Raw genomic sequence first — 16,232 nt, 5'->3', positions numbered from 1 at the left:
GTTTGGGGTTTTAGGCTGGGTTTCTGTACAGCACTTTGAGATATCAGCTGATGTAAGTTGGGAATGTGGTTAGGCATTAGGAATGTGGTTAGGCGTTGGGAATGTGGTTAGGCGTTGGGAATGTGGTTAGGCGTTGGGAATGTGGTTAGGTGTTGGGAATGTGGTAAGGTGTTAGGAATGTGGTTAGGCGGTAGGAATGTGGTTAGGCGTTGGGAATGTGGTTAGGTGTTGGGAATGTGGTTAGGTGTTGGGAATGTGGTTAGGCGTTGGGAATGTGGTTAGGCGGTAGGAATGTGGTTAGGCGGTAGGAATGTGGTTAGGCGTTAGGAATCTGGTTTGGCGTTAGGAATCTGGTTAGGCGTTGGGAATGTGGTTAGGCGGTAGGAATGTGGTTAGGCGTTAGGAATGTGTTTAGGCTTTAGGAATGTGGTTAGGAATGTGGTTAGGCGGTAGGAATGTGGTTAGGCGGTAGGAATGTGGTTAGGAATGTGGTTAGGTGTTAGGAATGTGGATAGGCGTTAGGTATGTGGTTAGGAATCTGGTTAGGCGTTAGGAATGTGGTTAGGTGTTAGGAATGTGGTTAGGTGTTAGGAATGTGGTTAGGCGGTAGGCATGTGGTTAGGTGGTAGGAATGTGGTTAGGTTTTAGGAATGTGGATAGGTGTTAGGAATGTGGTTAGGAATGTGGTTGGCGTTAGGAATGTGGATAGGTGTTAGGAATGTGGTTAGGAATGTGGTTAGGTGTTAGGAATGTGGTTAGGCGTTAGGAATGTGGTTAGGCGTTAGGAATGTGGTTAGGCGTTAGGAATGTGGTTAGGAATGTGGTTAGGTGTTAGGAATGTGGTTAGGCGTTAGGAATGTGGTTAGGCGTTAGGAATGTGGTTAGGCGTTGGGAATGTGGTTAGGCGTTGGGAATGTGGTTAGGCGTTGGGAATGTGGTTAGGCGTTAGGAATGTGGTTAGGCGTTAGGAATGTGGTTAGGCGTTAGGAATGTGGTTAGGAATGTGGTTAGGCGTTGGGAATGTGGTTAGGCGTTAGGAATGTGGTTAAGCGTTAGGAATGTGGTTAGGCGTTAGGAATGTGGTTAGGCGTTGGGAATGTGGTTAGGCGTTGGGAATGTGGTTAGGCGTTGGGAATGTGGTTAGGCGTTAGGAATGTGGTTAGGCGTTAGGAATGTGGTTAGGAATGTGGTTAGGTGTTAGGAATATGGTTAGGCGTTAGGAATGTGGATAGGTGTTAGGAATGTGGTTAGGTGTTAGGAATGTGGTTAGGCGTTAGGAATGTGGTTAGGCGGTAGGAATGTGGTTAGGCGTTGGGATTGTGGTTTGTGGTTAGGAATGTGGTTAGGATTGTGGTTAGGCGTTGGGATTGTGGTTAGGCGTTAGGAATGTGGTTAGGAATGTGGTTAGGAATGTGGTTAGGCGTTGGGAATGTGGTTAGGCGTTGGGATTGTGGTTAGGCGTTAGGAATGTGGTTAGGCGTTGGGAATGCGGTTAGGAATGTGGTTAGGCGTTAGGAATGTGGTTAGGCGTTAGGAATGTGGTTAGGCGTTAGGAATGTGGTTAGGCGTTGGGAATGTGGTTAGGCGTTGGGAATGTGGTTAGGCGTTGGGAATGTGGTTAGGCGTTAGGAATGTGGTTAGGCGTTAGGAATGTGGTTAGGAATTTGGGAAGGGTACCTAAAAACAAGTCTGCAGTGTTGAAGGTGCCCAAGAACACAGTGGCCTCCATCATTCAGGCCTTTATGGTTGAGGTATTATTACCTCAAAAAATCTGTTTTTGCTTTGTCGTTATAGGGTATTGTGTGTAGATTGATGTGGAAAAAGTCAAATGGTCTGAATACTTTCCGAATTCACTGTGTTATCAGATATAGGACAGACACTGAAGAACAAACTTCCTTTTAGATTTGTGTTTAGATTTTTGTTCTGTTTTTCGATGCGTTTCTATTGGCTAATAGCAGTAATCTGTTATTCAATGTGTTTCTATGGGCTAATAGCAGTAATCAGTTATTCAATGTGTTTCTATGGGCTAATAGCAGTAATCTGTTATTCAATGTGTTTCTATGGGCTAATAGCAGTAAGGACTATCTGTTATTCAATGTGTTTCTATGGGCTAGTAGCAGTAATCTGTTATTCAATGTGTTTCTATGGGCTAATAGCAGTAATCTGTTATTCAATGTTTTTCTATGGCTAATAGCAGTAATCTGTTATTCAATGTGTTTGCATTGGCTAATAGCAGTAATCTGTTATTCAATGTGTTTCTATGGGCTAATAGCAGTAAGGCCAAATGCAATGTTTCATCAAATATTGTTTTTATATAAATATTTTGTTTTAAACCTTAAGGGGGTCCTATAATTCTAAATCAAATAGCTGAATGATACTTGATTGTGACCATGTTAAAACAATTCCATGTTATCTTAGTAGAAACCGCCCCAGAGGGTTTTATTAAGGAGTGTATTTCATAAAGGTTCAGACTATCGTCTGAAGCATTCTGGCCAAGAGTAGGAGACAATATTTTGTGACTGTGGACGTTTTGTTTTCAGCTTTAGTGGAATTTTCCGCTCTGTCTGTCCTACATTCCTCTTTTTGCATTCTGTATCAAATATTTTTTGGGGGGGGAAATAGGCAATAGCATATAGGAAAATGACTCAGAATGTCACTTGTGTGCTGCCCTGCTGTGCTCTGTGAGACTCCATCCTTTACTGCGGTGCGCCGTTCAAATAGGCTAAAAACCATCATGTCTCGTCACCATTAACGATGGCTGTCAATCGTTGTCGATAGACGACACAGTCGTAAAATCGCCCAACTCTGTGGATGACTGGTGGGAGGCTGCAGTGAGTCTGTAATAGAGAGGTGTGTGTGTGTGTGTGTGTGTGTCTGCTAGGTGAGTCTGTGGATGACTGTGGCGGGGGCTACAGCGAGTCTGTAATAGAGGTGTGTGTGTGTGTGTGTGTGTGTGTGTGTCTGCTAGGTGAGTCTGTGGATGACTGTGGCGGGGGCTACAGCGAGTCCATAGCAGAGATGTGTGAGGAGCTGCAGAACGGCCTGACCCCTCTCCTCATCGTGACCCCGAACGGACGAGACGAATCAGGGGCCAACAGAGACTGTTTCCTGCTCAACCCTGCAGCCAAGTCAGCCCTGCATATGAACATGTTTAGATTCTTAGGTAGGTACCCTCTACCTCCGTTACCTAACCCTGACCCCTAACCCTGAATCCTAACCCTGACCCCTAACCCTGAATCCTAACCCTGACCCCTAACCCTGAATCCTGACCCTAACCCTGACCCCTAACCCTGAATCCTAACCCAGACCCCTAACCCCTGACCCCTACCCCTGATCCCTATCCCTGACCCCTATCCCTGACCCCTACCCCTGACCCCTAACCCTGATCCCTAACCCTGATACCTACCCCTGACCCCTAACCCATCAGCCAAGTCAGCCCTGTACCTAACTATGTTCAGATTCCTGGGGAAAGTATAGCCCTAAACCAGGGCTCTCCAACCCTGTTCCTGGAGAGATACCCTCCTGGAGGGTTCTAATTCCAACCCTGTTCCGGTAGAGAGACCCTTCTCGAGGTTTTAACTGGGTCCCTAAAGTAGCCTTTATATTTACTATATATCCCTAAAGTAGCTCTCTGTTTACTATATATCCCTAAAGTAGCTCTCTGTTTACTATATATCCCTAAAGTAGCTCTCTGTTTACTATATATCCCTAAAGTAGCTCTCTGTTTGCTATATATCCCTAAAGTAGCTCTCTGTTTACTATATATCCCTAAAGTAGCTCTCTGTTTACTATATATATCCCTAAAGTAGCTCTCTGTTTACTATATATCCCTAAAGTAGCTCTCTGTTTACTATATATCCCTAAAGTAGCTCTCTGTTTACTATATATCCCTAAAGTAGCTCTCTGTTTACTATATATCCCTAAAGTAGCCTTTATATTTATGGATCTCCTCTCAGTCTCAACCCTAACCCAGTCTAATAGAGATGTATCTCTGTCCTGTAGGAGTGCTCCTGGGCATAGCCATCCGTACTGGATCTCCTCTGTCTCAACCCTAACCCAGTCTAATAGAGATGTATCTCTGTCCTGTAGGAGTGTTCCTGGGCATAGCCATCCGTACTGGATCTCCTCTGTCTCAACCCTAACCCAGTCTAATAGAGATGTATCTCTGTCCTGTAGGAGTGCTCCTGGGCATAGCCATCTGTACTGGATCTCCTCTCAGTCTCAACCCTAACCCAGTCTAATAGAGATGTATCTCTGTCCTGTAGGAGTGTTCCTGGGCATAGCCATCCGTACTGGATCTCCTCTGTCTCAACCCTAACCCAGTCTAATAGAGATGTATCTCTGTCCTGTAGGAGTGCTCCTGGGCATAGCCATCCGTACTGGATCTCCTCTCAGTCTCAACCCTAACCCAGTCTAATAGAGATGTATCTCTGTCCTGTAGGAGTGCTCCTGGGCATAGCCATCCGTACTGGATCTCCTCTCAGTCTCAACCCTAACCCAGTCTAATAGAGATGTATCTCTGTCCTGTAGGAGTGCTCCTGGGCATAGCCATCCGTACTGGATCTCCTCTGTCTCAACCCTAACCCAGTCTAATAGAGATGTATCTCTGTCCTGTAGGAGTGCTCCTGGGCATAGCCATCCGTACTGGATCTCCTCTCAGTCTCAACCTGGCTGAACCTGTCTGGAAACAGCTGGCTGGGATGAACCTCACCATCGCTGACCTCAGTGAGGTACTGTACCTGCCGTGTGTGTGTGTGTGTGTGTTGAATAAATATGGTGTATCAGTAAGTTCAGGACTTAGTTAGAGGTGTCTGTGTTGGGGGGGGGGGGGTGCTGTGTGTGTGTTGGGGGAGGGAGGGAGGGGTGCTGTGTGTGTGGAGGGAGGAGGGAGGGGTGCTGTGTGTGTGTTTGGGAGGGGGGAGGGAGGGAGGGAGGGGGGAGGGGTGCTGTGTGTGTTGGGAGGGGGGGGGAGGAGGGGTGCTGTGTGTGTGTTGGGAGGGGGGGAGGGGTGTTGTGTGTGTTGGGAGGGAGGGGGGAGGGAGGGAGGGGTGCTGTGTGTGTTGGGAGGGAGGGAGGAGGGAGGGGGGAGGGGTGCTGTGTGTGTTGGGAGGGAGGGAGGGAGGGAGGAAGGGGGGAGGGGTGCTGTGTGTGTGTTGGGGGAGGGAGGGAGGGGTGCTGTGTGTGTTGGGAGGGAGGGAGGAAGGGGGGAGGGGTGCTGTGTGTGTGTTGGGGGAGGGAGGGAGGGGTGCTGTGTGTGTTGGGAGGGAGGGAGGGAGGGGGGAGGGGTGCTGTGTGTGTTGGGAGGGAGGGAGGGAGGGGGGGAGGGGTGCTGTGTGTGTGTTGGGGGGGGGAGGGGTGCTGTGTGTGTTGGGAGGGAGGGAGGAAGGGGGGAGGGGTGCTGTGTGTGTTGGGAGGGAGGGAGGGAGGGAGGGAGGGGTGCTGATATGGAGCGTAATGGAATCATAATGAGGCCTGAGTTAAAACTTCACTTGATCAATTACAGAACTTTTCCTGAAACTAAACCTTACAGATGTAAAATATTATACACTGCATACATACATACCTATACATTACTCTACATATACCTTCTACTGTAGTTAACAGACTGGGTTACGGTGTTGACTCTACCTTTTACTGTAGTTAACAGGCTGGGTTACGGTGTTGACTCTACCTTCTACTGTAGTTAACAGGCTGGGTTACGGTGTTGACTCTACCTTCTACTGTAGTTAACAGGCTGGGTTACGGTGTTGACTCTACCTTCTACTGTAGTTAACAGGCTGGGTTACGGTGTTGACTCTACCTTCTACTGTAGTTAACAGGCTGGGTTACGGTGTTGACTCTACCTTCTACTGTAGTTAACAGGCTGGGTTACGGTGTTGACTCTACCTTCTACTGTAGTTAACAGGCTGGGTTACGGTGTTGACTCTACCTTCTACTGTAGTTAACAGGCTGGGTTACGGTGTTGACTCTACCTTCTACTGTAGTTAACAGGCTGGGTTACCCTCTAATGACAGTGGAGAAAAAGTCTAAAGTCAAGATTTCCCAGAAGTCATTCAATCTTATTATATTGTTGTAGCTGTGTATGCATCCCATCTTTAGCCTTGGTGCTTGTTGTGTGCCTGTGTGTGTGTTGGGGGGGGAGGGAGGGCCTGTGTGTGTGTTGGGGGGGGAGGGAGGGCCTGTGTGTGAGAGACTAGTGTGTCCTGCGGCCCGTGTGCGTCTCTCCTGCATCCACGCTGTAATCATGAGCCTCTAGAACGTGTACTGCCTGATCGCGCTGCAGGAAGAGGCTGTTTTCTTCACAAAGCTTCTGTTGTCACGCCGGTTTAGCCCCAAAGCTTTACTAAAGGTTACACAGGAATTTTACCCACCACCAGAATACAGCCAGAGAGCATCACACACACACACACACACGCACGCACGCACGCACACACGCACGCACACACTCAGTCATACTGTGTATACACACTGATAGGAATCAGAGAGGACTCACATGCAAAATGTGAGTTATGACTTTCACTTTAAAACAATGTCAAAAATGTATTCCTTTCCTTAAGAGCCAACTCCCATGAGATCCCCGTTCAAGGTCTCCTAGACTGTAGAGATGGACAGTCCAGTGAAGAACACACATTTAGATGAAAAACACATTGAACTAAAGTCAAGGCCGCCGGTTTTTTCTAGTGTCATTTTTGCACTTTTATTTTTTATTTATTTTATTTCACCTTTATTTAACCAGGTAGACCAGTTGAGAACAAGTCCTTTATTTAACCAGGTAGGCCAGTTGAGAACGAGTCCTTTATTTAACCAGGTAGGCCAGTTGAGAACAAGTCCTTTATTTAACCAGGTAGGCCAGTTGAGAACAAGTCCTTTATTTAACCAGGTAGGCCAGTTGAGAACAAGTCCTTTATTTAACCAGGTAGGCCAGTTGAGAACAAGTCCTTTATTTAACCAGGTAGGCTAGTTGAGAACAAGTCCTTTATTTAACCAGGTTGGCTAGTTGAGAACAAGTTCTCATTTACAACTGCGACCTGGCCAAGATAAAGCAAAGCAGTGTGATACCAACACAACACAGAGTTACACATGGAGTAAAACAAACATACAGTCAATAATACAGTAGAAAAATTATATACAATGTGAGCAAATGAGGTGAGATAAGAGAGGTAAAGGCAATAAATAGGCCATAGTGGCGAAGTAATTACAATATAGCAGATTAACACTGGAGTGATAGATGAGCAGATGATGATGTGCAAGTAGAGATACTGGTGTGCAAAAGAGCAGAAAAGTAAATAAAAACAGTATGGGGATGAGGTAGGTAGATTGGGTGGGCTATTTACAGATGGACTATGTACAGCTGCAGCGATCGGTTAGCTGCTCAGATAGCTGATGTTTAAAGTTGGCGAGGGAAATATAAGTCTCCAGCTTCAGTGATTTTTGCAATTCGTTCCAGTCACTGGCAGCAGTGAGCATAGAGCATACAGGTCGCAGTGGTGGGTAGTATAAGGGGCTTTGGTAACAAAACTGATGGCACTGTGATAGACTGCATCCAGTTTGCTGAGTGTTGGAGGCTATTTTGGAAATGACATCGCCGAAGTCAAGGATTGGTAGGACAGTCAGTTTTACGAGGTTAAGTTTGGCGGCGTGAGTGAAGGAGGCTTTGTTGCGACATAGAAAGCCGATTCTAGATTTGATTTTGGATTGGAGATGTTTAGTATGAGTCTGGAAGGAGAGTTTACAGTCTAGCCAGACACCCAGGTATTTGTAGTTGTCCACATATTCTAAGTTAGAACCGTCCAGAGTAGTGATGCTAGTCGGGCGGACGGGTACGGGCAGCAAACTGTTGAAAAGCGTGCATTTAGTTTTACTAGCGTTTAAGAGCAGTTGGAGGCCACGGAAGGAGAGTTGTATGGCATTGAAGCTCGTCTGGAGGTTAGTTAACACAGTGTCCAAAGAAGGGCCAGAAGTATACAGAATGGTGTCGTCTGCTTAGAGGTGGATCAGGGAATCACCTGCAGCAAGAGCGACATCATTGATATATACAGAGAAAAGAGTCGGCCCGAGAATTGAACCCTGTGGCACCCCCATAGAGACTGCCAGAGGTCCGGACAACATGCCCTCTGATTCCATAAGTCTCTATGGGGGTACCACAGGGTTCAGTTCTCGCTACTGATCACCAGTGTTCCCTCTAAGCTGGGTGCTACTGATCACCAATGTTCCCTCTAATCTGGGTGCTACCTATCACCAATGTTCAGAGTTTTCCCAGTTAGTTAAAACTATCAACGTTTTGCTCTACTGTGGGAATGGTGCTCGAATCAACACAATATTATCCACTTTCAATGTAACATACCGAAACAAAACTAACACCTCCAAAGCCTCCTTCACTCATGGACAGTGATCTGTTTATTAACTTGGCTTTCGAAGACTTTAGAAAGGCAGGGCAGGATGGATATAGGTCTGTAACAGTTTGGGTCTAGTGTCTCCCCCTTTGAAGAGGGGGATGACCGCGGCAGCTTTCCAATCTTTAGGGATCTCGGACAATACGAAAGAGAGGTTGAAACGGCTGGTAATAGGGGTTGCAACAATGGCGGCGGATAGTTTTAGAAAGAGGGGGTCCAGATTGTCTAGCCCAGCTGATTTGTATGGGTCCAGGTTTTGCCGCTCTTTCAGAACATCTGCGATCTGGATTGGGTGAAGGAGAAGCTGGGGAGGAGGTGCTCTTATTCTCCATGGACTTTACAGTGTCCCAAAACTTTTTGGAGTTAGAGCTACAGAATGCAAATTTCTGTTTGAAAAAGCTAGCCTTAGCTTTCCTAACTGACTGTGTGTATTGGTTCCTGACTTCCCTGAAAAGTTGCATATCGCGGCGACTATTTGATGCTACTGCAGAACGCCACATGATGTTTTTTGTGTTGCTCGAGGGCAGACAGGTCTGGAGTGAACCAAGGACTATATCTATTCCTAGTTCTACATTTTTGAAAGGGGCATGCTTATTTAAGATGGTGAGGAAATTACTTTTAAAGAATGACCAGGCATCCTCGACTGACGGGATGAGGTCAATTCCCTTCCAGGATACCCCGGCCAGGTCGATTGAAAAGGCCTGCTCGCTGAAGTGTTTTAGGGAGCGTTTGACAGTGATGAGGGGTGGTCGTTTGACCGCGGACCCATTACGGATGCAGGCAATGAGGCAGTGATTGCTGAGATCCTGATTGAAAACAGCAGAGGTGTATTTGGAGGGCGAGTTGGTTAGGATAATATCTATGAGGGTGCCAGTGTTTACGGATTTAGGGTTGTACCTGGTGGGTTCATTGATAATTTGTGTGAGGTTGAGGGCATCAAGCTTGGACTGTAGGACTGCCGGGGTGTTATGCATGTCCCAGTTTAGGTCACCTAACAGAACGAACTCTGAAGATAGATGGGGGGCAATCAATTCACATATGGTGTCCAGGGCACAGCTGGGAGCGGAGGGGGGTCGATAACAGGCGGCAACAGCGAGAGACTTATTTCTGGAGAGATTCATTTTTAAAATTAGAAGTTTGAATTGCTTCGGGTATAGACTTGGCAAGTACGCCAGAAGTTTTGCATTCGAATGAAGTGTTGTTCTTTCCTCTTCAGGTGGATAAAGACTTTATCCCTGGCCTGATGTACATCAGAGACAACGAGGCCACGGCTGAGGAGTTTGAGGGCATGACTCTCCCCTTCACAGTCCCTAACGCTAGCGGACAGGACATTCAGCTCAGCTCTAAATACTCCCACATCACCCTGGAGAACAGGGCCGAGTACGTCCGCCTCGCCATCAACTACAGGTGAGAACAACTACCGATCACCAATGTTCCCTCTAAGCTGTGCTCGCGCTACCGATCACCAATGTTCCCTCTAAGCTGCTCTACTGATCACCATTGTTCCCTCTAAGCTGCTCTACTGATCACCAGTGTTCCCTCTAAGCTGCTCTACCGATCACCAATGTTCCCTCTAAGCTGCTCTACCGATCACCAATGTTCCCTCTAAGCTGGGTGCTACCGATCACCAATGTTCCCTCTAAGCTGCTCTACCGATCACCAATGTTCCCTCTAAGCTGGGTGCTACCGATCACTAATGTTCCCTCTAAGCTGCTCTACTGATCACCAATGTTCCCTCTAAGCTGGGTGCTACCGATCACCAATGTTCCCTCTAAGCTGCTCTACTGACCACCAATGTTCCCTCTAAGCTGCTCTACCGATCCCCAATGTTCCCTCTAAGCTGCTCTACCGATCACCAATGTTCCCTCTAAGCTGCTCTACCGATCACCAATGTTCCCTCTAAGCTGGGTGCTACCGATCACCAATGTTCCCTCTAAGCTGCTCTACTGATCACCAATGTTCCCTCTAAGCTGCTCTGCTGATCACCAATGTTCCCTCTAAGCTGCTCTACCGATCACCAATGTTCCCTCTAAGCTGCTCTACTGATCACCAATGTTCCCTCTAAGCTGCTCTACCGACCACCAATGTTCCCTCTAAGCTGCTCTACTGATCACCAATGTTCCCTCTAAGCTGCTCTACCGATCACCAATGTTCCCTCTAAGCTGCTCTACTGATCACCAATGTTCCCTCTAAGCTGCTCTACCGATCACCAATGTTCCCTCTAAGCTGCTCTACTGATCACCAATGTTCCCTCTAAGCTGCTCTACTGATCACCAATGTTCCCTCTAAGCTGCTCTACTGATCACCAATGTTCCCTCTAAGCTGCTCTACCGATCACCAATGTTCCCTCTAAGCTGCTCTACTGATCACCAATGTTCCCTCTAAGCTGGGTGCTACCGATCACCAATGTTCCCTCTAAGCTGCTCTACTGATCACCAATGTTCCCTCTAAGCTGCTCTACTGATCACCAATGTTCCCTCTAAGCTGCTCTACTGATCACCAATGTTCCCTCTAAGCTGGGTGCTACTGATCACCAGTGTTCCCTCTAAGCTGCTCGCGCTACCGATCACCAATGTTCCCTCTAAGCTGGGTGCTACCGATCACCAATGTTCCCTCTAAGCTGCTCAAGCTACCGATCACCAATGTTCCCTCTAAGCTGCTCAAGCTACTGATCACCAATGTTCCCTCTAAGCTGCTCTACTGATCACCAATGTTCCCTCTAAGCTGCTCTACCGATCACCAATGTTCCCTCTAAGCTGCTCTACCGATCACCAATGTTCCCTCTAAGCTGCTCTACCGATCACCAATGTTCCCTCTAAGCTGTTCCCTCTAACCGATCTCTACACAGACCGGTGCAGTATAACCAATCAGAGCTGCACTAGGCCTATATGCAAATAGACCATTGCCATATATGGATCTGTGCCATTTACTTTGAACTGGACTGTGTTTACAGCATGAGCGGTCGTGAGTCCATGTGATTGTTTTGAGATCGAAGCGAGAGCTGCATGTAGCCGCGTGTCCACATTTTTAAAAGTTGTTTCTTGCATCAACCATCACAGCAGCAGTCCCCTCCTTGTCTGAAGGATAAGTAGATCAACAGGTTAATGTCAAGCCCTTTCCAAAGTCTCATGGAATGTTGGAAAGCCCTTTCCAAAGTCTCATGGAATGTAGGCCTACATTGAACACCGCACATTGGCTGATACAGTAGGCTGAATGGGATGCATTTTCTCCATTGTTTTTGATGGTAGGCCACTCTGGTAGGCCTACATTATGATAAAATAGCCACAGTAGCCTACTTGGCCACTGTTAAAACTGGAACTTAAAGCAGGTACAGCCTCCGTGTTCACAGTAAACGTGCGCTGGAAGTTGCAACAATGGGCCTCAGGATCTCATCACGGTATCTCTGCGCATTCAAATTGCCATCGATAAAATGCAATTGTGTTCGTGGTCTATAGCTTATGCCTGTCCCATACCATAACCCCACCTCCACCATGGGGCCCATACCATAACCCCACCTCCACCATGGGGCCCATACCATAACCCCACCACCACCATGGGGCCCATACCATAACCCCACCTCCACCATGGGGCCCATACCATAACCCCACCTCCACCATGGGGCCCATACCATAACCCCACCTCCACCATGGGGCCCATACCATAACCCCACCACCACCATGGGGCCCATACCATAACCCCACCTCGACCATGGGGCCCATACCATAACCCCACCTCCACCATGGGGCCCATACCATAACCCCACCTCCACCATGGGGCCCATACCATAACCCCACCTCCACCATGGGGCCCATACCATAACCACCACCTCCACCATGGGGCCCATACCATAACCCCACCTCCACCATGGGGCCCATACCATAACCCCACCTCCACCATGGGGCCCATACCATAACCCCACCTCCACCATGGGGCCCATACCATAACCCCACCTCCACCATGGGGCCCATACCATAACCCCACCTCCACCATGGGGCCCATACCATAACCCCACCTCCACCATGGGGCCCATACATAACCCCACCTCCACCATGGGGCCCATACCATAACCCCACCTCCACCATGGGGCCCATACCATAACCCCACCTCCACCATGGGGCCCATACCATAACCCCACCTCCACCATGGGGCCCATACCATAACCCCACCACCACCATGGGGCCCATACCATAACCCCACCTCGACCATGGGGCCCATACCATAACCCCACATCCACCATGGGGCCCATACCATAACCCCACCTCCACCATGGGGCCCATACCATAACCCCACCACCACCATGGGGCCCATACCATAACCCCACCTCGACCATGGGGCCCATACCATAACCCCACCTCCACCATGGGGCCCATACCATAACCCCACCTCCACCATGGGGCCCATACCATAACCCCACCTCCACCATGGGGCCCATACCATAACCCCACCTCCACCATGGGGCCCACACCATAACCACCACCTCCACCATGGGGCCCATACCATAACCCCACCTCCACCATGGGGCCCATACCATAACCCCACCTCCACCATGGGGCCCATACTATAACCCCACCTCCACCATGGGGCCCATACCATAACCCCACCTCCACCATGGGGCCCATACCATAACCCCACCTCCACCATGGGGCCCATACCATAACCCCACCTCCACCATGGGGCCCATACCATAACCCCACCTCCACCATGGGGCCCATACCATAACCACCACCTCCACCATGGGGCCCATACCATAACCCCACCTCCACCATGGGGCCTATACCATAACCCCACCTCCACCAAACTGCTTGCCCACATAACGCCATTCTGTCTGCCATCTGCCCGGTACAGTTGGAAACCGGGATTCATCCGTGAAGAGCACAGTTCTCCAGCGCGCCATTGGCCTTCGAAGGTGAACATTTGTCCACTGAAGTCAGTTAAGACTTGTGGGTTTGCAGTCTACAGTCAGGTCAAGACTCTAGTGAGGACGATGAGCACGCAGATGAGCTTCCCTGAGACGGGTTCTGATAGTTTGTGCAGAAATTCTTCGGTTGTGCAAAACCCAGAGTTTCATCAGCTGTCCCGGTTGGCTGGTTTCAGACGATCCCGCAGGTGAAGGAGCTGGATGTGGAGGTCCTGGGTTGGCGTGGTTACACGTGGTCTGCGGTTGTGAGGCGGGTTGGACGTACTGCTAAATTCTCTAAAACAACGTTGGAGAGGTGGCTTATGGTAGAGAAATGAACATTCAATTCTCTGACAACAGCTCTGGTGGACATTCCTACATGCCAATTGCCCGCTCCCTCAACTTGAGACATCTGTGGCCTTGTGTTATTTGACAAAACTGCACATTTTAGAGTGGCCTTTTATTGCCCCCCCAGCACAAGGTGCACCTGTGTAATGATCATTCTGTTTAATCAGCTTCTTGATATGCCACACCTGTCAGGTAGATGGATAAAAAAAATGTGTGCACAACATTTTGAGAGAAATAAGCTTTTTGTTGAGTATGGAAAAATTTCAGGGATATTTTATTACAGCTCATGAAACTTGGGACCAACATTTTGCGTTTTATATTTTTGTTCAGTATAATATTGCGATATGTTAACTGTAGTTTTACCACGTGTCCCTGTCTGTGTCTCCCCCCCAGGCTCCATGAGTTTGATGAGCAGGTATCAGCTGTGAGGGAAGGGATGGCTCGGGTCGTACCTGTCCCTCTGCTCTCCCTCTTCACTGGATATGAGCTAGAGACGATGGTAAGTACATACAGAACTAGTTTACAGTGAAGAGGGATGGATACACACACACACACTGTTGAATGCTCCCACAGTTGTATTGCGCCACGTTCTGATCTGATTCGCTTGTCTTCCACAGGCATTAATAGCATCTAGAATCCAATGTGGCTTCATGAAGGCTATTATGGAACTCTGTTATCATGTTGGTTCTCTGTCTGTCTCTCTGTCTGTCTCTCTCTCTCTGTCTCTCTCTCTCTGTCTCCCTCTCTCTGTGTCTCGCTCTCTGTCTGTCTGTCTCGCTCTCTGTCTCGCTCTCTGTCTGTCTGTCTGTCTGTCTGTCTGTCTGTCTGTCTCTCTCTCTCTGTCTCTCTCTCTCTCTCTGTCTCTCTCTCTCTCTCTGTCTCTCTCTCTCTCTGTCTCTCTCTCTCTCTGTCTCTCTCTCTCTCTGTCTCTCTCTCTCTCTGTCTCTCTCTCTCTCTCTCTCTGTCTCTGTCTCTGTCTCTCTCTCTGTGTCTGTCTCTGTCTCTCGCTCGCTCTCTGTCTGTCTCTGTCTCGCTCGCTCTCTGTCTGTCTCCCTCTCTCTGTCTCCCTCTCTCTGTCCCCCCCCCCCCTCTGTCTCCCTCTCTCTGTCTCCCTCTCTCTGTCTCCCTCTCTCTGTCTCCCTCTCTCTGTCTCCCTCTCTCTGCCTCCCTCTCTCTGCCTCCCTCTCTCTGCCTCCCTCTCTCTGCCTCTCTCTCTCTGCCTCTCTCTCTCTGCCTCTCTCTCTCTGCCTCTCTCTGTGAGTGTCCTAGCCTGGTCTGTTAACCTATCTGGTCATAAGTAGTGAACTGTAAGGAATAGGGAGCCATTTGGGACTCAGTAATCTTGTCCATCACTCTCCCTCCTGTCCTCTGTGTCCAGGTGTGCGGCAGTCCAGACATCCCCCTCCACCTGTTGAAGTCAGTAGCCACCTATAAAGGTGTTGAGCCAACTTCTCCTCTCATCCACTGGTTCTGGGAGGTCATGGAGTCCTTCTCCAACACGGAGAGATCTCTGTTCCTGCGCTTCGTCTGGGGACGGACACGCCTCCCACGCACCATCGCTGACTTCAGAGGACGAGACTTCGTTGTCCAGGTGAGAACTTGTCAGTCAGCCAGGCAGCCAATCAATTAATCAATCTCTTTCTTGTCCCAGACATTTGAATCAGTTGAACCTCTCTACTAGGGATGTGCATCTCTCCTTTCAGGAACGAAACATGGACTGGTACCATACATATCTAGAACATGGACTGGTACCATACAGATACCATACATATCTAGAACATGGACTGGTACCATACATATCTAGAACATGGACTGGTACCATACAGGAACCCTACATATCTAGAACATGGACTGGTACCATACATATCTAGAACATGGACTGGTACCATACAGATACCATACATATCTAGAACATGGACTGGTACCATACATATCTAGAACATGGACTGGTACCATACAGGAACCCTACATATCTAGAACATGGACTGGTACCATACATATCTAGAACATGGACTGGTACCATACATATCTAGAACATGGACTGGTACCATACAGGTACCATACATATCTAGAACATGGACTGGTACCCTACATATCTAGAACATGGACTGGTACCATACATATCTAGAACATGGACTGGTACCATACATATCTAGAACATGGACTGGTACCATACATATCTAGAACATGGAATTGTATAGACTGTTAGTGTTACATTTATATAGACTGTTAGTGTTACATTTATATAGACTGTTAGTGCTACATTTATATAGACTGTTAGTGTTACATTTATATAGACTGTTAGTGTTACATTTATATAGACTGTTAGTGCTACATTTATATAGACTGTTAGTGTTACATTTATATAGACTGTTAGTGTTACATTTATATAGACTGTTAGTGCTACATTTATATAGACTGTTAGTGTTACATTTATATAGACTGTTAGTGTTACATTTATATAGACTGTTAGTGTTACATTTATATAGACTGTTAGTGCTACATTTATATAGACTGTTAGTGCTACATTTATATAGACTGTTAGTGTTACATTTATATAGACTGTTAGTGTTACATTTATATAGACTGTTAGT

The 16,232-nt window shown here is 47.9% G+C and overlaps 1 protein-coding gene across 13 annotated transcripts in view; it reads left to right on the top strand.

Moving 5' to 3' along the window:
- The window catches only part of herc2 (HECT and RLD domain containing E3 ubiquitin protein ligase 2), a 190,590-nt gene that overhangs the window by 169,013 nt on the left and 5,345 nt on the right, over positions 1-16,232 (top strand). For 11 of the 13 annotated variants that reach the window (XM_029708353.1, XM_029708347.1, XM_029708357.1 and 8 more), the window contains 5 exons: positions 2,969-3,163; positions 4,618-4,730; positions 9,610-9,800; positions 14,032-14,137; positions 15,017-15,229. In XM_029708353.1, coding sequence (XP_029564213.1) covers positions 2,969-3,163; positions 4,618-4,730; positions 9,610-9,800; positions 14,032-14,137; positions 15,017-15,229 — 818 coding nt within the window. Of the gene's footprint in view, positions 1-2,968; positions 3,164-4,002; positions 4,193-4,352; positions 4,433-4,617; positions 4,731-9,609; positions 9,801-14,031; positions 14,138-15,016; positions 15,230-16,232 lie in introns of those variants that run through there. The other 2 variants (XM_029708358.1, XM_029708359.1) reach the window with 2 other exon arrangements.

This window comes from Salmo trutta, chromosome 22 (genome assembly GCF_901001165.1).
Source record: "Salmo trutta chromosome 22, fSalTru1.1, whole genome shotgun sequence".
NCBI lineage: Eukaryota > Metazoa > Chordata > Actinopteri > Salmoniformes > Salmonidae > Salmo > Salmo trutta.
Note: the sequence above shows the minus strand (reverse complement) of the source record. Positions and strands in the feature narration are given on the sequence as shown.